The following is a 23,990-nucleotide window of genomic DNA, read 5'->3' as shown; positions in this document are numbered from 1 at the left end:
TCTTATATTTACACATTTTCTTCCCAAAGTACTTATTGTACTTTGGGCAGAAAAGGTTTGCGTAAGGGACAGGATGAACTTATATAAATTTAAGAAAACTTCGGAGATTGTGATAGTTCGTTTTGTGGTCTCGCTTAACTTATTTTCTGCTTAATTATTGCTACAATTTGTTGCTAGATTTAACATGCGTACACTTTATCGCTCAACTTACTATTTTTTCACTCCAATTAATCTTTTGTTTCACTGACATTTGCCTTTTTAGCCATGCTTTTCTACCTTTCACTTGCGGGACATTACAGTCAAAGCTTTTTCAAAGTGGGTTGTTACTTTTTCTCTTTCAAAATGTTTTGAACATGAGTGAGGCAAAAAGTGTTGTTGCCCAGTGATAAAACATGACCTGCTGCAACGTTTTCAGGGTGTTTCTTTTCAATATACTGAAATTTTTTCTCATATTTCCATCATTTCTTTAATCTCACTAGTATGGATAACTTCCTTCACCTCATTCCACATTACTTTCCTGAAAAACCCACATTTGCTGCTACTATTGTAGCTATTTTAGTTTTTCCACTCTCAGTTCTTTGCCTTGCTTCTCCACGAGGTCGTTAACGTTTCCTTTGTTCACTGTCTGGGTCATAGACTATTTCCTCCACCACTGACGTTTCATGTTCAAAGTACATTTCGGGCATAAGCAGAGGCCACAGCTTCTTAGAAGAATCGTATAAAGGTTATGGTGCTCCTTGTAACATCTAGCTAGATCATGTTGAAAAAGCTGAATTAGGTGACGATATTCATTCAAAAACTCTAGCAAGGTGACTTTTGTGCTCTATGTTACCTCAAAGCAGTACTGGGACAGATGTTTAGTGAAGAACATGCTGGAATTGGATATGACATGCTGGTCCATGGACCTACAGGATAGGATTGGTGTTGGGTGGAAGGTATGGGACCTAATTAAACTTAAATTACTTATGGATGTCATCTTTAAAGTTTGATGGTTGTGTGGGACCATTGTTAAGGACTAGAATGACTTGCAGGGGTTTGTTATTTTCAGTGAGGTACTTCTTGAAGGCAGGATCAAATATCAAATTTACCACCTATGCAAAGAGCTCCTTGTTGACCCACACCTCTGGGTTTATCCTCCACATAACCTGTAGGTTTTGTTTATGAATCCTGTAAGGCTTGGGGGTTTTCAAAAGGGTATACAAGTAGCAGCTCCTTACAGTCACCACTCTTATTTGCACACAGTTCAAGGTTTACTATTTTTTTCTTTGGTTTGTGTCTCGGCATGCTCATCTACTCTGCTGTTAGATACCTCCTCCTAAGCATCTTTTTTTTTCTGAAGAGCCCTGCGTCATCACAGTTGAAAACTTTGGGGATGTTTTCTTCAGCATTTATCGGTTCAGGAGAAAAAATTATAAAATCTTGAACTCCCCTCGCATCCAAGCTTGGTGCCTCACCATGCCATACGATGGAGTGAATGCTGATCCTCTCTTTGAAAGTATCAAACCATCCCCGACTTCCCATACCCAATTAATTGATGTTCTTGCCATTAGCTGCAACAAAACCCCTGTAGATGTATCGTATCTTTTCACAGAGGATGCTCTCGTCCATGCTATCTTCTCAAGCTGGTTCGCAATCAACCATGCCAACAACAACTACTCATTCTCTTCATGGACAGAGGTCCATAGCTTTTATATAATTTTAAAACCCTTGACTGACCTTATAGAAATTATTGATTGCTTCCGTTTCAGGATCGTACATATTGTAGAAGTATTATGATCATGCTCCCTCGCCAAGTCAACAACAGGCACTTCTTGCTCATGTTTTCCAATGATTTTGGTGCTTTTTACACTTGAACATAATCCCTTTTCTTTCTTAGTACTGATCTTGGCACTGACTTTCTTGGGACCCAGGGTTAACACTAAGAAATATTCCAAAATACACTAACAGTTAACAGAAAAAGAAACAAAGCAGCAATGATACGACAGATATGCTCTCATGACAAGATGACTACATATACTTAACGCTCTCTTTAATACCTAATAGTAAGTGACGTAAACACGCTTGCTCATAACTGAGATCTGTTTACGTCGTATAGCATGTGATCAATGGAGTGAATATATATATATATATATATATATATATATATATATATATATATATATATATATATATATATATGTATATATATATACAGTATATATATATATATATATATATATATATATACATACATATATATATACATATATATATATATCATCATCATCATCTCCTCCTCCTACGCCTATTGATGCAAAAGGCCTCAGTTAGATTCTGCCAGTTGTCTCTATCTTGAGCTTTTAATTCATTACAGTACTTCTTCATTCATCATCTCCTTACTTCGTGCTTCATAATCCTCAGCCCTGCAAGCCTGGGTCTTCGAAGTCTTCTAGTGCCTTGTGGAGCCCAGCTGAACGTTTGGTGAAATAATCTCTCTCGGGGAGTGCAAAGAGCATGCCCAAACCATCTCCATCTACCCCTCATCATGATCTCATCCACATATGGCCCTCGAGTAATCTCTCTTATAGTTTCATTTCTAATCCTGTCCTGCCATTTAACTCCCAATATCCCTCTGAGGGCTTTGTTCTCAAATTTACTAAATCTATTGGATATTATTTCCTTGTCATACCATGACTCATGTCCATAGAGTAACACCTACCATGACGCATGTCCATATTGTAACACCGATCTCACTAAACTGATATATAGTCTGATTTTTATATGTAAGTTCAGGCGATTTGATTTCCAAATTTTGCTTAACCTAGCCATTGTCTGATTTGCTTTTTTCAATCTTTCACTGAACTCTAATTCTAAAGACTCTGTATTGGAGATCATAGATCCTAAATACTTATATAAGTCTACCTCATAAATCCTTTCTCCTTCCAATGATATTTCATCTTCCATTGCATACTCCTTTCTCATCATCTCTGTTTCTCTTCTATTCATCTTCATCCCAACCTCGTGTGATAATAGTTTAGGTATTATAAAAAGGAAAATTACAATTTTTGGTCATAAACTTTAAAATATATAGTATAAAATACAGTTTGATATCTTCTTTGAATTCTTAGAACCTAATTTCATTGAATTATTTCAAACTTTTTCAAGGGTAGGTAACAATATTAAAAGACTTGAATCATAGTGTAGAATTTTTAGTGGAATAATGCATGTTATAGGGGGTAGGGTTTCCAGTATAGCTTTGGTATACTGTATTTATTTGTTTTTTTCGATTCTATAACTCATGGCCCCATAGAGGTTTAAGGTCTATAGATTGCTTAGTGAATCGTACTGTAGGAAGTAAGTAGTAAAAAAAGGTTTTGCACCTGTATTACTTAACTGTATTACCTCCTTCCTTTATATGTTTCCTCCCTCCCTTTGTCCTCTAACAATTTTTCCATTAATTGAAAACTAATCCATTAATGCAGCACTGTGAGAATAAAGGAAATTTGTCTCGGTTATGGTAATAATAATTTATTTAGGTTTTGAGATATATTAAGTTAAGAATATAATTTTGTATTACAGATCTAACAGAAACTCAGAAAAGGTGTCTCTTACCCATGGAGGAAGGCCCTTGCTTTGCAGCACTTCCAAGGTTTTTCTACAACAAAGTTACTGGAAATTGCGAGAGGTTCAACTATGGAGGATGCTCAGGAAATGGGAACAGATTTTTAAAACTTGAAGAATGTCAGGATACATGTGCCGGCATTGCTCCAGCAACTGGTATTTTTATAAGTTCAGAGTAAATTTGCGGATCTGGAATTATGCCTGAAGCATGAAGTAAAATTGTTTGAGATTTAAGTTATTTATATCAGACTTTCCATGTTTGCTGCTAATGTTTCCACAGATATGTATATATATATATATATATATATATATATATATATATATATATATATATATATATATATATATATGATTATATTAGACAAAAATTAGCTGGTAGTAAAAAACAAAAACTTTTTGCAAAAATAAAAGTCTCGTAAGTAACAGCTTATGATAAATTAAATCCTTTAATCAAGTTCATTTGGATGGTATTTAGTGATTAGTGTTTTTGTAGTAATTCGCCTCGTTGGTATTGGCATTGAACACAGTGACAGGTTTTTGTTTTTTACAAATCCAGTTTTAAAGAAGTATGCTGGTGCCTTGGATGTTTCACATACATACAGATCGTTAGCAATGGAATGTAGAATGTTATGAAATATACCATAGCCTTTCATAGTTTTGATATTTAAAACAATCAGAATATATAGAACATTCGTTAGATTATTACAGATACAGTGAAGTGATCAGTGTCTTTACTAGAAGTAGTTTGTGCATGAAATTTGTAGGAAACTGATAAATCCTCCTTTTGTTTTTTGTGGATCTAACTGTTATGGAAAGGTAGATTTTCTGTAAGGTATCAAAGGAAACTTTGTTGCATGTGGGCATTGCTTCATAAATTTACTGTGCATCCTAAAAGCTCCTAATTTTCAAAAGCATGGCACATTGCTTACAGAAGCTATATCCTAATTTAACTGGGCATATGAACTAATATTTTACTATATTGGAATAAAGGTGATTTTGGTATAAATTTTTACAATGAACTTTGTTATTATCCATACCTTTAATCATGAATTAAAATTTAAGAAACTATAAAAGCATTTTATTATGTAAAAGTACGGTAGCCATAGGAATTGTTGATTTATATTTCAGAGATATAGTATATCAAAAGAAAAAGAAAATTGTCAACTGATTGACGAAAATGTGGGTGTATAGCTATATGTACAGAAGATATACTTTGAATAGTCTTGCTGAGGATCAAGATATTGAATTGGTTTTTGAAAAATCTTTGATGAAAAAGCATTACACAGACTGTTACTTTCATTTCACTATACTCTTTGCAGCAAAAAAGGATCGATAGGGGTAGACACCTGGTTTTAAACAGACTCCCCAGCAGTAACATATCACCTCAGATCACCAGCTTGCATTCTTTCTCCAACCCTGTTCCACCTGCTTATCCTCTGGCTGTGTCTTACTCTTCTCTGTTCCTATATAAATTGCTGTATTTTCAAAATTATTCACCATCTTAAATATGGCATATGAGCTGGGGCTCTCTCACATACATGTGCCAGATGTTGCTGATATACACACATGCTGTGACAGCTCACTCACAATGAATAAAAATGCTAATTATGATGGTATCTGTAAATAGAAGATAGTAGCTCAATTTTAATTATGTTAGAAGACATCTTATAATGATAAGGAAATGTTAGCTCAGAGAAACATTGTAGCTTGGATAAAGGAAGGGTAAATGCGTAAGGGAAATGGGTAATTAATTAAGTAAATGGAAGGTTTCCCATCAAGCGAGTGTAGTGTGTGATGGTCTGTAGGGGGCAGGAAACAGGGTTGATACAATCTGGGCTGGGCAGGGAGGCCCAAGATCTGTGAGTAACAGCAGGTTAAGAGAGTGAGCCGTGAAAGAAGCAAAATCTTAGGTTGATGGGGAGAGAAAATACGCAAGAAAAAGAAACACAATTTATGATAAAGGGGAAACGTGAACTACACGGGTTGTAACTGGAGGTGCGTAAAAGTTGAGGGCGATCTGGGAGGTCGATAACCGGGAATGGGTGTAGGAGAGAGGGTAAAGTATACTTTGTGTAGCATTATGAATAAAAGCCATAAAGATAAATGAAAGGGATTTAGGATAATATTTGATATAAAAACAGTGATATAAATACATGAACAAATAAGTATTAGAAGGGATATGGAGGTAGAATTGTGATAAATCACAGAAGGAGAATAAGAGAGAGACAAAGAGTAAGGAAGAATAGTTGGAGAGCGAGCCGATGATCTGTGGAGGCATGGCATCAGTCAGAGAATCCGTTGAAAATTAGAGGCTCTCCCGTATCGGCCAATTTAGCTGCATTGAGTATAGTTATTATTTACCATTTTTAATAGGTAAATCTCATGGTATGTGTAAACAGAACACACACTTGTTATTAAATGCATATTTTTTTCAATGATAATTGTTGCCATTAAAGTAATTCAATACCTAATGGAGTAAAAAAAAAAATAATAAAAAAAAACAATGTCATATGGGTTAACACCTCCATCAACATCAAAGTAACATACAAGATCTTTAATTTTGTGTGACTGAAAAGCTAAGCTAGTCAATGTAACTACAAGAAAACATGAGGCAGACAGATTGAATTTACCATTGCTCTGCTTACTGGCAAAGGCATTGGCCGAAAAGGTTTGCTTTTTCATTTCAGCTTTGATGTTTTCAATCTGTTCAGGACTCGGTCATTTGGAAACAGGATAGGATCAGTGTAAAATTTCCAAAATGATAAAGTTTAATCGGTTTTGGTCATAAAGTGGTACAGTATTTACATTGGCACAATCTCGTATTTAAATGCAATTTCTAGCTAGTAACTGGTTCTACTATGGTCATAATATAGTAATAGTAGTTGTATTGAAAAAAAAAAAAACAGACAAGATAATCAAATTTTGAAGTAAACCTCATGTGAATAACATTATTATTATTATTATTATTATTATTATTATTATTATTAATGCCAAGCAACAACCCTACAGTGGAACCTCTACATACGATTGTTCCAACATCCAACGTAAAATTCGATCGTCGTGCTCCAACATCCGACGTAGACCATACGCGTAGAATTTTCTCGAAGCGTCAGTCGTAGTTTCTTGTTTACGCCGGTGGACGGCAGCATGTCAGAGGGATGCCAGTGAGCGTCGCATCGGTCAGTTCTCTGTTCTCGTGCGCATCGTGTGGTTTTACCCTGTTCGGTCAGTTATTAAAAGTGCTTATTATCTTCCTTTTTTCACGTTTCATTTTTTATTTTACGTATAATCATGGGTCCTAAGAAGCTTAGTTTCGGTACAGGTATTAGTAGTGGTGAGAAAAGGAAGAAGGCAATGCTTTCATTAGAATTATAGCAAGAAATTGCAGAAAAACATGAACATTGTGTGTGTGTGAGTGATCTGGCTAAACAATATGGCCGGAATATGTCTACGATCTCGACGATCATCAAGCAGAAGGCAGCCATTAAAGCAGTCAAACCATCGAAGGGGATCACCATTATTTCAAAATATCGCAGCTCTACCCTGGAAGAGATGGAATGCCTTTTGTTAATATGGATAAAGGACAAAGAGATTGTTGGCGATACGATCACTGAAACGATCATTTGCAAGGAGGCCAGCGCTATCTATTGTGACTTGAAGGCGGCGGGCTCTGGGGGTGACGCGAGGAAGAGGTCAACCGATCCTACGACGGAGAAATTCAAGGCGTCTCGTGGTTGGCTCTAGAAATTTAAGAGACGGACTGGGATTCATTCAGTTGTTCAGCAGAGAGAGGCTTCAAGTTCGGACACCAAGGCTGCTAACGATTTTGTTAAGAAGTTCGAAAAGATCGTGGAGGATGAAGGCTACGTAGAGCAGCAAGTTTTCAATTGTGATGAAACTGGTCTGTTTTGGAAAAAGATGCCTAGTCAAACATGCATCACCGCTGAAGAGAAGAAAATACCTGGACATAAGCCTATGAAGAATCGGTTGACTCTTGCCCTATGTGCCAACACCAGCGGGGACTGCAAAATTAAGCAGTTATTGGTTTATCATTCTGAAAACCCTAGGGCATTTAAGGCACATAGTCAATAAGGACATGCTGCATGTTTTCTGGCGTGCTAATTCTAAGGCTTGGGTTACCAGGCACTTCTTAGTTGAATGGGTAAAACAAGTTTTCAGCCCTGCTGTCAAGAAGTACCTTCAGGAGGGGAATTTGCCTCTAAAGTGCTTGCTTTACTTGGATAATGCTCCCCTCACCCCCCAGGACTCAAAGATGATATCATCGACTAGTTCAAGTTTATCAGAGTGCTGTATCTTCCACCAAACACCACCCCTATCCTCGAGCCTATGGATCAGCGAGTCATCTCTAATTTCAAGAAGCTCTACACCCAAGCACTTATTTAAGCAGTGCTTTATTGTCACGCAAAGCATCAACTTAACTTTGCGTGAATTTTGGAGGAGCCCTTTCAATATCGTGCACTGTTTGAAGATCATAGATCAGGCTTGGGAGGAAGTAACTCGACGGGCACTGAATTCATCTTGGAAGAAGCTTTGGCCTGATGATGTTTCTCCCAGAGATTTTGAAGGTTTTAGCCCCGAACCTGAACCTGTGCTTGCCGAAGAGGAAGACGTAGAAGAGATTGGATCCCTTAGCAAGTCCATGGGTCTGGAGGTCGATGAAGATGACATCACCGAACTCGTCGAGGAGCATCATGAAGAGCTCACCACTGATGAACTCAAGGAGCTGCATGCCATGCAGAATGATGAGTTCCAAGCGCAGTTGAGTGAGTCAGAGGAGATCGAGGAGGTAGAGCACATGTTAAGTTCGGCTGCAATAAAAGAGATGTTAGCACATTATCAACACATGGTTGACTTCATTGATAAGTATCACCCACAGAAACTTCAGGTTTGCCATGTAGTTTCGCAATTTGATGATGTCCGCTTAACCCATTTCAGAAAAATTCTGAAAAGCCGTACTGTACCAAGCAACTTTCTCTTGATAGTTTCTTTAAAAAATCTACCAAGTGGTCTAGTGATCATGATGAAGAAAAATGAAGTGAAGCAAAGAAATCTAAGATTGAAGTGAGTGAAAGCAATGAAAATTAAAAAGTAAAAAGAAAAAAAGAAAATATAAAAAGTATAAAACATAAAAATTAAATAAAAAAAATAAATAAGCTAAGTTAGGTTAAATTTCACATAGCGCAAGTTAGACTAAGTTACGGTGCGTTATCGCAGTCACCATCTCTACCTCGTCGCTGACCGTCCGTCTCCTCCTACGTAGCAAAGCCTACACCTTCGTTGGCCTGTCTCTAAGGTAACGTGACAATAAAAACTCCTTTCTTATTTATTATTTCTTTATAATTATTCTTTCTTACATCTCTAATATATAATACAATTGTATTATTATGTGTAATTATGTGTAGTGATTTATTTAGGAGTTATCATAGGTTTTTGGGCTGTAGAACGATTTATACAAATTATAGTGAATTCTTATGGAAATATTCACTCCAACATAAGATCGTTTTAACATCCTATCTAGGTCCCGGAACGAATTAAGATCGTATGTAGAGGTTCCACTTTTGGAAAAGAAGAAAGCTACAAGTCCAAGGGTTCCGACAGTGAATGTAGCTCGGTGCAGAAAGCAAATAGAGAAGTAACTAATGAATTGTAAAGGAGTAATAGAAAAGAATTCTAGATTAGCTTGAATATGTATTATCAAATTGTAGTTCAAGGGCCTTTGGACAAGGGAATATTACTATAGGCATGATAAGAAATCTATTCTCTTTGGCTAAGTTTTATGACTCTTTGGACCAATCATTTGATTCCAAAGGCTTGGAAACGTGTAATGATAATACCAATAGCTAGGCCAGGGAAAGATATCAGTAATCCAAATAATTACAAATAAATTTCACTGACCATCTTTTTTAGCAAATTACTGGGAAAATAGTAAATTATTACTCGATTGGTGTTTACGATGCAACATTTGATCACCTTCACAAGTCTGGCTCATGAAGAGAACGATCCACCTTAACTCTCTTCACACTTGGAAAATTATATAGTAAAGATTTTGAACTAAAGCAAATCACAGTAGCCATATATTTTGATGTTCATAAAACATATGATACTACTTGGAAGCATTCAAAACTTAACTCCTTACATCTTAATGATTTTTGAGAACACCTTCCTATTTTCTTTAAAGAATGTTATTATTGCAAGAACACGCCAAACTCATCAAAACAATATTTATTCAAAATCTTTCAGCCGTGATTGTAGTATACCCTAAGGTATTGTTTCAAGTGGGACTCTTTTTGCATTAATAGTTAATGACAGCTTCTGAAACACCTCAAGTACAAAATAGCCTTTATGTAGACATATTTACAAAATGCTATTCTTCAAATAACCTTTGCCACTTGCAAAGGAAATTTAAATGATACCACTCAAAAAATACAAGTTTGAATTGCATCTGTTTAGTTCAGATTTTCTGCATAAAAAACTCATTGAATAATGTTTTACAAAATACGGTAAATTTCTTTTGGACTTGGTATTCGATACCCACCTCAATTAGAAAGCACATACGGTATATCTTGTATCAAATCAAACTGTAATAATGCTCTCAACCTATCACTGAAATTACCTCTTGCATTATGGAGTACAAGAAGATCAATCTATAAAGCATTAGTCTTTCCAGAATACTCTATGGTTGCCCAGTGTATAGATTATGATCTCAAGCTACTTTAAAGGTTTTAGATCCAATATACACTAGATGCCTGAGACTTAGTAGTATAGCCTTTAAATCCTCTTAATATTTCTCATTCTGTGTAAAAATGGTGAGCCATTTCTGTAACAATGTGAAGTACTTTGAAGGTTCTATCTAACAATTCTCCAACAAAGAAGCTCTTAAACAAAAGGGATGTACAGTATTTATAAACTATCATTAACCTCCATGTACAATTAGAGCAAATAGGCAATTACAATCTAAAAACATCAAGATGACCTTAATCAACCATCTCTCTTTTCTTTCAACCTGCAACATGAAGAAAACAAGAATATGTTCCTATCTTTCTTATTAATCAAAGAAATACAATTATAATCAGAATCTCCAAGCTTTCAACATATTCAAAGTAAAGGTCCTCACTATGCTATAGTATACTAATGGCTCTAAGTCTTTGATGTGTGCTGGTTATACTGGAGTATCCTCTGACAAAACGAGTAACGGTACTGAATCAGTACCGTTACTCGTTTTGTCAGAGGATACTCCAGTATAACCAGCACACATCAAAGACTTACGGGCTGCCCATGGCAAGAGCCCGTGTCTTACACAAGGTAAGGCAATCTCACAGACAGACAGACAGAGTAACGGTAACTTCTCATTATCTACTGATATATCAGTATTTACATCTGAAGCATTAGCCATTTTGCTAGATGAAGGTAGAGTGAATATTAAATTTGTCATTTTTTCTGATTGGGGAAGTGCCAGAGAAGCCCTCAAAAGTTACATGGATAAGAACTGGCATTGCAAATTAAAGACCTTAATAAATCCTATTATTAAGGGGTAAATTTTGAAATGAGTTAAATTCCTGCCCATGTTATAGTTGTTGGTAATGAAAAAGGTAAATGCTGCAGCAAAATCGGCAATAAATATATCACAAGTTGGCCTTAAATTCTCCCATTAAGGATCATGTTATCGCAAAATGCATTTCATAATAGCTAAATGACAAACTATAGTGAACACTGAATAAAAAGATAATAGATTAAATTAAATCAAACCAATTGTTTCTCCAAGGAGACAATCAGATTAAAAAGACAAAAGTATTTTGAGCAACTTTACATATTGGCCCTACAAGATTGTCCCATGGATTCTTAAAATACATTAAGTGTGACAGGATTTCCCATATTTTATATAAGAAGAGTATTCGGTAGAAAAAAATATAATTTTTTGTGGTGAGAGAGAGAGAGAGAGAGAGAGAGAGAGAGAGAGAGAGAGAGAGAGAGAGAGAGAGAGAGAGAGAGAGAGAGAGAGAGTTATTTACAAGCAAACCTTGTAAAAATTTAGTGATGTTTTAGCATGGTTCAACATCATGCGGCATGTTTTGCACCACGTACTAATTTTAGCTACTGTAGATCTCTCTTAAGGGATCAGCAGTCATAGGTCTACATTCAGGATATGGAATTGATGCGAAGAGGGTAGCATCATCTGCATTATCAATTTCTTAATCATTGGTAATCAATCATAAATGAAACAAGTCTGTTAAACTCGAGCTTTCTGGTTCGGTTCTAAGTACATCCACACTATTAAATTTTTAAACAAACTATAGCCAACTCATATTACTGCGCATAACACAAAACATTGAGCTTTCTTATTGACAAAAGTAATACTACAGTATATACCAAATCAAAATTAAGCAAATTCCTCAATAGCCTGTAATTTTTTCAGAAAACCAGGTTTCTTTGAATAATGTTTTGTGATACCCGACTTCTCATGCCATTGAGTTGTTGCCATAACTCTTTCCGAAGAAAGATTTTTACAGGTTTTAGAGGAATAGTTGTACTTCTACTTTATTAATTTCAACCTTTAAGTCTATCACTTGTCTTGAATCTAATTCTTCTAACTATAGATGACATGGCCTTTTTGGGCTCAAGCCATGTTGTTCGGACACATGTGTTTCAATGGCAGCTTTCTACTTAGGATATTTCTGGGAGTAATATACCAGAGAATTTTACCTCAGAGGTATCACGAAGTTTTAACCTTCAGAGTGAATATCCCGAGAGACATTGTGTATAAATCAGGGACGGGTTGATAAGAAGCCATGGCTATCCTTCCCCGAATTGAGATGACCTTGTCTTGAAGGATATGGGATAGGGTAGGATACATAGGCAAGAAAGCCGTTACAACTCATGATCTCAATGTGCTACAACTAACACATTTCCTGTAGAACCATTCCTTTTAGCAGATGCCATCTTTAACGGTTGCTTAGAGTTTTTTCTGCCTGCTTTCATAGCTTTTTGCGTGATTTAGTGATCAGGGATGCTTCAACTACTTTCTCACCAACTAAGTTGAGTACCCTTTCCTTGTGTGTTGGAGAATTTCGAGTTTCCATCCCGTTTTTTACTCGATATACATGCTTTTTATTGCCTGTGCGTGGCATTACATCATGTTTCCGAATCACTCAAAAATGCTTAGTTATTTATGTTTTACATTATTCTTTTACAGTGTGATATGATTGTGGTATCCCATCTCTTTTTCTGGTGTTATTTGTGCAGTTTTTATCAGTCTTGACTTAGGCTAGCTCTACCCTGGCCGGCGGCCATGACTGGTGAATTTACACTAGTGCACCATCCCCTTCTTTCACCTAACCTTACTGGTTTCGTCAGGCTGCCCATCCTCCCATGCTGTCAATTCGTTACAGCAGGGAGCTGCAGTCCTGAAGATCCCTCTGGGAGTTGGATAGTGTTTTACAGTTGTCCTAGGGTGTTTATCATTTTCCAATTAGCCTGTATGTTTGACAAGGCGGCACAGGTCTTGGGAACTTGTTCCCTGTGTTTACTTCTTGTTTACCCATTGGAACTCGTCACTCCCTGTTCTAATGCTGAAAGGTAGACACACTTGTGCCGCCTTACCCCTCTTACACTTCCTTCTTAGTTTTTGGTAGGCTATGGCTGGTCGTCAGGACTTGTCTGCTGTGCCCTATCACTGCAGACCCCTTAGAACACTATTCCTGTTCTAATGTGGGTGTTAGGCCTTCCTGTCCTGCTGCCTTACCAATTTCTGAGTCTCCCATCACCACCCTTTTCCCTTCCCCTTGCTAGTGTGTCTACCTGCTGTGAAACTTTGTTCCCATCCCTGTCTAGTCCCATGGCAACTGAAGTATTCTTTGTTGCCATCTTTCGACAGGATAGCTTGTAGGCTATCTATCCTGGCCCTAGGTGGACGAGATTTTTTCCTTCCCTGGATTAATTCTCTCTGCCGCCTTAGAGACCATCTTGGGTGTTTCTCTCCCCCTTCCTCTTCTAGTTAGGCCATTAGCAGACCGTACTGGGAATTAAGTACCTTTTGTGTAGTCATCTTACCCTAGCATTTGAGTTATTCCCTCACCCGCTAGGTGAGTTAGGCTTGCCTGCACAGTTTTCCTATGGCCTAAGCCTATCCAGGCGAAGAGTTGGTACCCCTTGGGGTCCTCCTCTGTCGCCTTTGTGGTTGCCTGCTCTGTGACTGCAGCTTCTCATCCTTAGCTGTGCACTTCTTGCTGGGTAGTCTTGACTCCTTTGTCTGGTTAGTCTATTTGTGCAGAAGTGTCGCCTTCTGTCCCTGCTTCCGGTCTTGTCAACTTGAGTTTTTTGGCATTGGATGTGTGTTGGGTATGTGACATTCCCTCTGCCACCTTAGCTGCAGCCTCAGACTTGTCATCTGCTCCTTCTTCTCCTCATTCATATCTGAGGAACATTGTCCTCTGAAGTTGGTCGATTGGATCCTACCTGGTTGTCAGGATTTCCCTTCAATTTCCAATTCTTGGTATCCTGGCCATCCTGTACAGTATTCATGATCTTATGGGCGAAAACCCCCTCTTTTTCATAAGTTAATGATAATGACCAGGTCTTGGCAGGTTTCCTTATTCACTGCCTTTCATTCCTGTACCTCTCCCCCTGATTGTGGACCCTTCCCTATAGGATTGTCCTCTCTCATCTTGTCGACTTAACAACTCCTTCACCGCATTGTGTCGACATACCTGGGGTGTTGAAAGGTCAGTTTATATCATGATTGCTAGAAATAGATCCCCCTGTAAACCCAGCTATTGCCGCTTCAGGGGCAGTTGTTGCTGGCTTAGGCAGTATGATAAGTGAATTTGCCATCTTAGGTTGTCTAATAGACCGAGGATACTGTCTTTTCCTTCGCCTCTTAAAGCTTAGAGGCTGTAAAGAAAGCAGTAATGGAGATTAGACCATTATTGGGGCTAGAGGAGTGCAAACCTGTCTCCCTAGCCCTTCCTTATGATTCGGACAGTTGGAAGCAGTTTGATGAGAAACTGCCTAGAATTCCCGAATCCTTTATTGAGGGAAGAATTGGAAGCTAAAGAAAGACTGCTTCTTTATCCTTCCAATTTTATCTGGAGATGTTAATTCGAAACTATTCCAAATCTGATCTCTTCCCTGTCTTGGCAAATACTCACCTGACCATGCTCCATAGAGATCTTCATGCTTTCTTCTTACCTAGAAGAGCATGTAGAGAACACGTCCTAGCCACAGCAACGATCAGGCATGAACCTAGAAAACTGATCGACTCCAACATCTGTGAGAAAGACCTCTTTCCCAAGAAATTGGTTAAGGATGTAATGGACATCCGCTCAGGAAAATAAGAGCCTTATAGAAAAGTAGGGTGTGTCCTCTAAAAGGAAATTTACCCCCATTGAAGGACCTCAACACAAGGGAAAGAAGCCTAAAAGACACTTTAAGGGAAGGAAATCCTTTCCTGTCGCGACAGCCTCAGTTGCCGCCATTACTCAAACTGCGTACACGGTTCCCAGCAGTATGTATCACAGTTTCCAGCCTTCAACCTTGTGTATGAGAGAGCCACCACTGCATTTCACACTGTCAGAGCTCAAAAGAAGAGTTCCAGTGGCAGGGAAAGGTCTGGAAAGGGCTTTCAGTTTAGAGGCCGAAGAAGTAGAGGCAAGGCAGTTAAAGAAGCAGGTCCTCCACAACAACAATAACAATGAAGAGCTACCGGTAGGGCTGACGACTTTACCGTTCAGGGATCGATGGGAGTTTGATCCCTTGGCTCACAGCATAGTCTCCAAAGGACTAGGTGGGAAATGAAGACAAACCACCCCAGTTCAAGAGGTTCTTTCAACCCACAGCCCCATTCTTGGCGGATTATTTTTAAGATCTTCTCCAGAAGGGAGTCATCCGTTGCACAATATCCATGAACTTTCAAGGGCGGCTATTCTGTTTGCCCAAGAAAGATTCAAACACTCATCGATCTATTCTGGGCTTGTCTCCACTAAACAAATTTATTCTGAACAAGTTCCAGATGCTGACCATCTTGCAAATATGAACCCTACTACCCCAGAGGGCGTACACCATCTCCATAGATCTTATGGAAGCCTATTGGCATCTTCCGATAGGTCAGCACTTCTCCCCCTATCTTTGTTTCAGATTGGCAAGAAAGGCCTACATATTCAGATCTATGCCCTTTGGGCTTAATATAGCTCGAAGGATTTTCACAAAGCTAGTCGAGGACATCGTCCAATAATTATGGAACAGAGGCCTCCAGGTGATGGTATACCTGGACGACTGTCTGGTCTGGGCTGCAACGAAGTCGGAGTGTCTTCATACAGCCCAAGAAGTCTGAAAATTCCTACAGTCTCTGGGCTTTCAGATCAACTTCAAAAAGTCCAGGCTGTCTCTAGCTCAAGAATTCCAGTTGCTAGGACTTCACTGGAATCTAAAGTCACACATCCTCTCTCTACCACAAGGCAAGAGAAAGGAAATCACAAACTCTGACAGGTGCCTACTCCGTTCAAGAGTACTCACCAGGCGGCAACAAGAAAGAGTCTTGGGTTCACTGCAATTTGCTGCTGTGACAGACCCAATCTTAAAAGCAAGACTCAAGAGGCCATCAGTCTGGTTAAGAAAGGCATCAAATGCCCGGAGAGATCTTCGTCACATCACCCCGGTCTTACTGCGAAAGCATCTCAAACTGGGGTCAACTGCCAAGAGTTTACCGACACACGTCCCTCTGCAGTATCCTCCTCATTCTTTGACAAATCACACGGACGCCTCGGAGCAAGGTTAGTGGGGGACACTCCCGTTCCAAGAAAGTATGGGGTCTGTGGTCATTTACATTTCGGAAATTTCATATCAATATTCTGGTAGCTATGGCAGTGTTTCTGACTCTGAAGAGACTGAAGCCAAAGACAAATCAGACATCAAATTAGTCATCGACAATAGGACGATAGTCCACTGTGTCAGCAGACAGGGCTCCAGGTCTCCTCAGATCAACCATGTGATTCTAGCCTTCCTCACTTTAGCAAAGCGGAGGAATTTGCATCTCTCAGCAGTTTACCTTGAAGAGGCTCGCAATGTGACGGCGGACGCCCTGCCAAGATCCAAACCTCTTGGAGCAGAATGGTCTCTGGATGCAAAATCATTCTGTTTCATTCTAGAGCAACTCCCAGAACTGCAAATCGAAGCTTTCCCGGTATGTAGCATCAAACTTAGATTCGGAAGTGGCAGGAATGGATGCGATGTCCCTGGATTTGAACCAGTGGTCCCATATCTACTTATTTCCACCATTCAATCTCCTAACGAAATTCCTGAACAAACTGCAGACTTTCAAGGGAACAGCGGCTCTAGGGCTCTCAAGTGGGCCAAGAGCAATTAGTATCCTATTGCTCTGAAACTCAAACCTCTCCAGGTCCCTCTATCATCCCTAGTACTATCCCAGGATGTTCAACAGAAGACTGTCTTCGATTCCTCTTGGTAACAAAAACCCTTCAGCTCATGATTTTCTCACCCTCGTGGCTCAAGGAAAGTTCAGAGTTGCAAAGGAGAAAATTGACTTCATAGAAGAGTACAAGTCCAACACCATGAAATGACAATATTTGTCTTCCTGGTAAAACTGGGTTGCATTTGTGATAAGTCATCAGCCCTCTTCTATTTCTATGGACTTCTGTATTTCTTTCTTTATTTCATTTCATGATCAAGGTCTGGCCTCTACAACTATTGCCTCATGTACAGTAAGTCGGCACTAATTAGACCCTTTTCTTATGCTTTTAATATTGAACTCAATAGCGAGTTGTTCAATAAGATCCTGAAGGCTTATGCTAAACTGAAAACTAAAGGTCCTCCCAAGGATATTACATTGTCGTTGGATAAGGTCCTGCACTTTGCTTCTTCGACAGCTAACGCCTCCCCCTCTCTGAGGGATTTTACTCAAAAGTCTATCTTTTTGCTTGTTATGGCTTATGGTGCTAGAGTCAGTGAAATTGTGGCCCTTTTGAGGGATGATGGCCACATTGCATTCTCGAAAACGGGGGAGGTAAATCTTTACCCAGATCCTGCATTCTTGGCAAAAGATGAATTTCCCACGAAACGCTGGGGGCCCTGAAAGATTGCTCCACTATAGGAGGATCCTTCTCTGTGCCCCATGGAGTGCCTTAAGGCCTGCCTGTTAAAGAGCAGGGCCTTTAAAGGTGGTCAACTTTTTAAAGGGGAGACAACAGGATCTAATTTTTCTCTGAAACAGCCAAGGTCCAAACTCACCTATTTCATCAGAAGGGCTGTCCTGGATGGTATACCATCGGGTCATGACCCTAGAAAAGTTGCCTCTGCCTCAAACATTTATAAACCACCTTCTAAAGTGTTGTGAATGGACTTTTATGGACTGTTTAGGTGGGACTTCTTAGTCTATATTGTGCTAGGGGATTAATGTTCTTCTTTTCTATGTACTACAGTATTTATAATTGTAAAGAGTCAAAGGGGATACTTTCCTTTTTGTGTCATGAGTGTTACTATTTTACATCTGTTACATAATTTTGGGGTCTGAAAACTTTTCGGTAAAATCTACTGTATGTAATGTAGCATTGATTGCTGTTACATTTATGAATGTTTGGCAGCAATAAAAGACTACAGTTCCTTTTGCTTTTCCTTTCATTGGACCTACTGTACAAAATAAAAGCAGTGTAGCTCAATTTTTAACCCTCCTTTTATAGACTTTGGTCTTTTCATCGAATAGAGACAAAGATCTTATTCACAGTGAGTGGGACTATGATATTGATTTCCTTAGTTCTTACTTTTTACAAACATATTGATTGCACTCATAGCTTGGTACCATAGTTACCAATGCTAAGAGAAGTATGGTTATGTCTATGAGATGTAAAGGCTTAAAACTCTCCTAGCCACAACTGAGAATAATAATTCTCTGGTACACTTCCATCAGGACAACATGGCTCGAGGCCAAAAAACGGATTTTGACATAGGAAAAATTTATTTTTGGGTGAGATAGCCATGTCGTCCTGATGGACTGCCTGTTACTTTTCATCCCCTCCCAATTCTCAGTGTGAGGCCTTGCTTCATGCGATGGCTGCTCCGGGAATGGTTCTACAAGAAACTTATTAGTGTAGCACATTGAAATCGGGAGTTGTAACGGCTCTCACGCCCACGTATCCTACCTTATCCCATATCCTTCGAGACAAGGTTATCTCTATTTGGGGAAGGATAGCCATGGCTTGTTATTAACACGTCCCTGATTTATACACGATATCTCTCGGGATATTCGCTCAGGAGGTTAGAACTCCATGATACCTGTAAGGTAAAATTACCTAGTATATCAATCGCAGAAATATCCCAAGTAGAAAGCTGCCATTGAGGATCTTCCATCAGGACGTCATGGTTATCTCTCCCAAAAATAAATTTTACCAATGTGAAAATATGCTTTTATGGAAGAGGACGCCCCCAAAATCCTAATCCCTTAAAACCAGTCAGTAACTTTTCCCTTAATATTTCAAATGAAACATTGCATCTCTCACCAGACAAAGAAAGCTGTCCTCTTGATATATCACCAACATTCCTCTCTAAAGAGGGAATGAGAGAAAAATGAGGCAATCCTTAGTCTTAGAATAATTTTTAGCTCAAAATGCATGTAATAGATCCTGTTTTCATGTCCAAAACCCTACATTATAAGAAAAACTCCTGAAGTTCACTTTTGCTTTCAGTTTATGCTAGGAATAAAAGGAAAAGTTTATTAGTGGTAAGATATTTAGAATGAAGATCTTCCATATGCTCAATATGAAAACCTTTTCAAGATATATATATAAGATGTAATACTGCGCCTAGATTCCAATAAATCGTTTTGACAACTGCAAGTTTCTCAGTAGTAAAAAACCGGAATACATCTACCTTGATACCCAAAATGTATAAGTCTTAAGCCCAGCCTCCTTGGTAGTACAGTGCTAACGTGTTTCCCTAGCATTTTCTTGTCACCAGATTGATCCCCGCCCGGGCCGTAAGTTTAAGCACCACTTTGGGGTATTGGGCTTGCTCGGCTGACGTTCTGGTGACCAACTATTCTGATGAAACTGGAACTGAAATCAGACACCTTTACCTTTACCTTTAGTTACTTGTGTATGGTATTAAGCATGAATCTATAATCCTTGCTAACCTCATTGTACAATATCTTTACATAGAAAAGGAAAACGCTTGAAAATAGCAAACTATCCAAACTAAATCTTGTTACTGAGTCATTCTTTAAATTGCACCAGTATAAATAAACATCCCATTACCTCTGATACTAATATTTGTTTGACTGCTTTTTGGGACCTGAAATTACTTTCTACAGTAGCCTACTAAGAAGAAAATGCCTTATTCTTGCTTAAAACAACTCAAATTATGGAGAACGTAGGAAAACATACATATTCAGATTCGATCAGTCAATCCTGTAACAGAGCATGCACCTTCCATATTGAAGGATCTGGAACTGGTGATGAAACTCATCTATTTTTTGTTGAGTGATGTTACAAACATGATTATGTTTGGTCTTTTCCGGCAACTATAAATATCCTGACATACTAAAAGATGCTGAAACCATAATTTTCGATATATCTTTTGTTTACTCTTAACTGACCTACTAAGGCATTCAGTTTTCTTGGAATAAACCAAGATCCTTATTTTCCTTCCCAAAGGTAGAATCCTTGGAGTTGGACTCAAAAGAAACTTCTCAAAATTGACCAGGACTCCCAACATTTTCAGGAACTTGAGTAACCACACTTCTTGAACCCAAATCCCTTCCAAAGAAATGTTCAACAACATCCAGATGTCGAGGTACAAAAGATACCTGATCCCCAGAAATCCTAGCTATTTCAAAATTGGTAACATGATCCGATGAATACTTGAGGTTCTGTCTTGGTACCGGAATATGCGCAGTTGAATAGGAATATTTTTGGACTGTTCATAAACCAAAGGAGTTTCTCATAATTTCGATGAATAGGAATGTGTAATCACACATCTGTGAGATCTCTTGAAAATAAGCAAACTCCTATCCTTACTGCTTTCAAGACTTTTGAATGCTTTTTCATAAAGAAATTGTGTGAATTGTAAACCTGTTTAGAATTAAAGCATCTAATGTAAAAACCATGGCGAGGTATCTAAGACCTCCTCTACTACAAACTTCTCTAGAGGTATTGCAGTCACTACATATCAAAAAAGGGGTTTGGTGAATTGTTTTGATATCATGGAAAAGATAGGGGTTTCTTGAGAAAGGAGATTGGAAGACAGGAGGAATTCTATATCCCTCTTTAACTACTGACAGGGTCCACGGTTTGGGTTAAAGGTTTTCCCAAACCTGATAAAATTGGGAAAATCTTCCTCCCACTAGGATCTTTTGAAATGGGTCAATATTGTGTTCGCCTATAATATTGACGAGTTCTGCAGGCATCCTGGCTGGGCCTCTTTCCAGAACAAAATCCCAAATGCCTACACATATCACTGTTTTGTAAAGACTCCTGTGGATATCCCAAAGAAAAATCTTTAGAAGTACAGTAGTAGTTACTGGGGGGTAGAAAGAAAAGAGAAGGGTTTGCAAGAAATGAAAGTCTCTGCATGAATTTATGTCCTGGAGGCTATTTATGCCACAATTTTACCAATATTTGATCTAATATGAGAACCATAATATTGAAAAAGCAAAGATTGCTTTCGTGCATCCGGCATCATTGCAACCATAACGGAACACATTTGTTTCCTATGCTCATCCATAAAAATTTGCAAAAGCATCTGCAGCCTCTTGAGACCCTTCCGAAATTGTTTTGTTATACAAAGTTAGGGAACCTAAAGCAAAGTTAAGATACTGCTGACGTGCAAATTTTTCATCTATAAGAGTCAACATAATCCCTACTTTAGAATCTGCAAAAGAGAAAATTTCAATAATAGTCCCCCTTTTATAATAACAACCAGCATTCTTCAATCATCCAACACCAAAAACTGTATGCAGATTTTTTTTTTGTATTGGTAATGGTTTCAAAAGAATTAACATGATCTGAAGTAATAACCAGATTAAGCAATTGATTTTTTCTAAAAACTAACACAATTTTTGCTGTAGATAAGGTTTTGATTACAAATGGGAAGTTGAATTAATTATTTTTCTTTTTGTTTGAGGTAATAATGTATTAAATCTGCCATGAAAACATTGAAAAACTTCAGAGTATAAGCCATCTTAGCAGTGAAGTAGTCAGACGACGTAGACCAATAGACATTATACAAAGTTGACTTGATGAACTTATTCCTTTATATTTCAGAAATGTCTCCTAATTAAGTGCCTCTTCTGAGTCAAGTTCTTTCTCTGTATTAGCCTCTTTTTTTGGGGGGGGGGGGAACTTATGTATTATCATATTTTGGACCCTAGCCTGGTGTAGCCTACTATATACAGTACTCCAAATAGGAAACCTCAGGTTTTCTATATTGTTTACAGTCATTTTAACATTGACAGCAAAACTTTTAAGACTAGTTTAAAAGCTGTGTTACCTGGTCCACATGAATCATACAATATGCCACACTATTAGCCTAATATATAGATAAAAAGGTTGCTCATGAGCACTTACTTAGCAGGCATAGGAATGTTATGGACCAGATTCCCAGCCCTGTCTTCTATCTATGTCTGCTAGTCGTGTGAAGTTTACCTTATCTCGGAAATGCGAGTGTTGTGCAATAAAAGGATCTGGGTTAATTAAGGAGAGTGAGACTTGTGGAGAGGCAGTTGACTAAAATAAACTGTGTACCATCAGAACTCTTACTGACTTCCAATAGAAGTGCTAGGCAAAACTTGGGTTTGAAATGGCAGATTAGCGTTTATCACTGTCTTTGCCTGATGACTCAGAGGCCCTTTTTGATTCCCAAAACAAAGCATTAGTGAGAGTCTCATGAAGCTCATAACTATCAACCCAATAAAGCTTGTCAATAGCTTCATTGGAATTGTCATCATCATCTCAATGTAATTAAGTAGCCTAGTCTTTATGGATTTGTCCCTGAACTACACTTTAATTTCCTTTTATGTCTTTAACTTTATTTTATGTTGTCGGCTACCTACTGCACATATCTTCTAATAATAGGAAGTGTTAGCGAATCACATTCCTCACAATGATTATTCAAATCTCAATTCTTCCCCTGGTACTGACAAAAAGATAAAGAGGACCATGGTTGCCTTCAATAAACCCTTAGAATAAATCTCACAAGAATTCATTACTAATTCCAAAAGACATCCCTTAGTAATATATAACATACCCTAAAACCACAAAAATAAATCACCATCTGGAAGGTGAGTAAAACAATGGTCTAACGCATGAAAATGTGATGAGAGAACTTAAAGACAAAGGGGCTTTGGTGTACCCACACTTAAATAGTTACCATCAACCATCAAATTAACTCGGTATCTCACTAGGAAAAAAAACGAGAAATATTTTTAGCTTTAAAGTACTGTATATGTATGCATCTAATCAGATTAAAAAGGGAAGCACTACGAACACCAGGGAAGATTCATGAAAATAAAATTCTTTTTAAAAACTAGAAAAAAGACAGTAAATTGTGTAAAAGGAAAAAGGTATGGATGGATCAAGAAATGAGGTGAGAAACTGCATTATCTGTCATGTAAAGCTGAACATCTGTTATTCTGTAAAGAGGAGCAAGCTAATAGTATCCAAGACCATAAAAATCATGAGTGTGATATTGATGTTTCAGTTTATCCTCATTCACCTTTTTGTTTTTGCATAAAAAACAGTCTTCAAGAAAACTGATTTATTTTCTAAATAACGAGCATTTGTTTATTGTTGATGTAGCATTTGTATTCTTACCAACCTTTGCTTAAAAGAGGATTAAGTTCTTGTTCTTTATTATAATAGATTCAAAATGGTATCAATGCATTTTGTGAAATTTCTTACTTGACCCACTGGCATTTTTTTGTTAACTTTTGGTAGAAATTCAGTAATTATGTAAGTTATGTTAAATATAGTAGACATACTAGAATATTTTTCTTTGATTTTATATCATTCCAGATGAAGCTTGTGCCAGATCCCAATGCCCCTGGAAACGATGGGCCCATTATCTGGCCAAGGGATGCCTTCCACAGTATGATGGTGGTGCTTGTTGTCCAACACGATTTTTATGTGGTAAGGATATTTTTTTTTTTTTTTTTTTTGTATTAGAAGAGTACATTTCAATGGCGATGGAAATTTTGTCGTAAATTCTATTTTGATTATTATGACACAATGCTTGCCAGCCTGGTTTTTTTTAGCATTGAAATTTATAAATAATTCTAGAGACGAAAATCTCCAACCAAATACTTTCCATGGATAAAAGGTCTCTCAGGGGATACCATTATCCGACCTGAGGAAAAATAAAATTTTTTAAGT

General features: G+C 38.0%; 1 protein-coding gene across 7 annotated transcripts in view; it reads left to right on the top strand.

The window, feature by feature from the left end:
* The window catches only part of LOC137653849 (kielin/chordin-like protein), a 352,325-nt gene that overhangs the window by 174,410 nt on the left and 153,925 nt on the right, over window positions 1–23,990 (top strand). For 6 of the 7 annotated variants that reach the window (XM_068387520.1, XM_068387509.1, XM_068387513.1 and 3 more), the window contains 2 exons: window positions 3,559–3,756; window positions 23,634–23,747. In XM_068387520.1, the coding sequence (XP_068243621.1) occupies window positions 3,559–3,756; window positions 23,634–23,747 (312 nt within the window). The remainder of the gene's footprint in view (window positions 1–3,558; window positions 3,757–23,633; window positions 23,748–23,990) is intronic. The other variant, XM_068387508.1, reaches the window with a different exon arrangement.

Source organism: Palaemon carinicauda, chromosome 1, assembly GCF_036898095.1.
Source record: "Palaemon carinicauda isolate YSFRI2023 chromosome 1, ASM3689809v2, whole genome shotgun sequence".
Classification (NCBI taxonomy): domain Eukaryota; kingdom Metazoa; phylum Arthropoda; class Malacostraca; order Decapoda; family Palaemonidae; genus Palaemon; species Palaemon carinicauda.
Note: the sequence above shows the minus strand (reverse complement) of the source record. Positions and strands in the feature narration are given on the sequence as shown.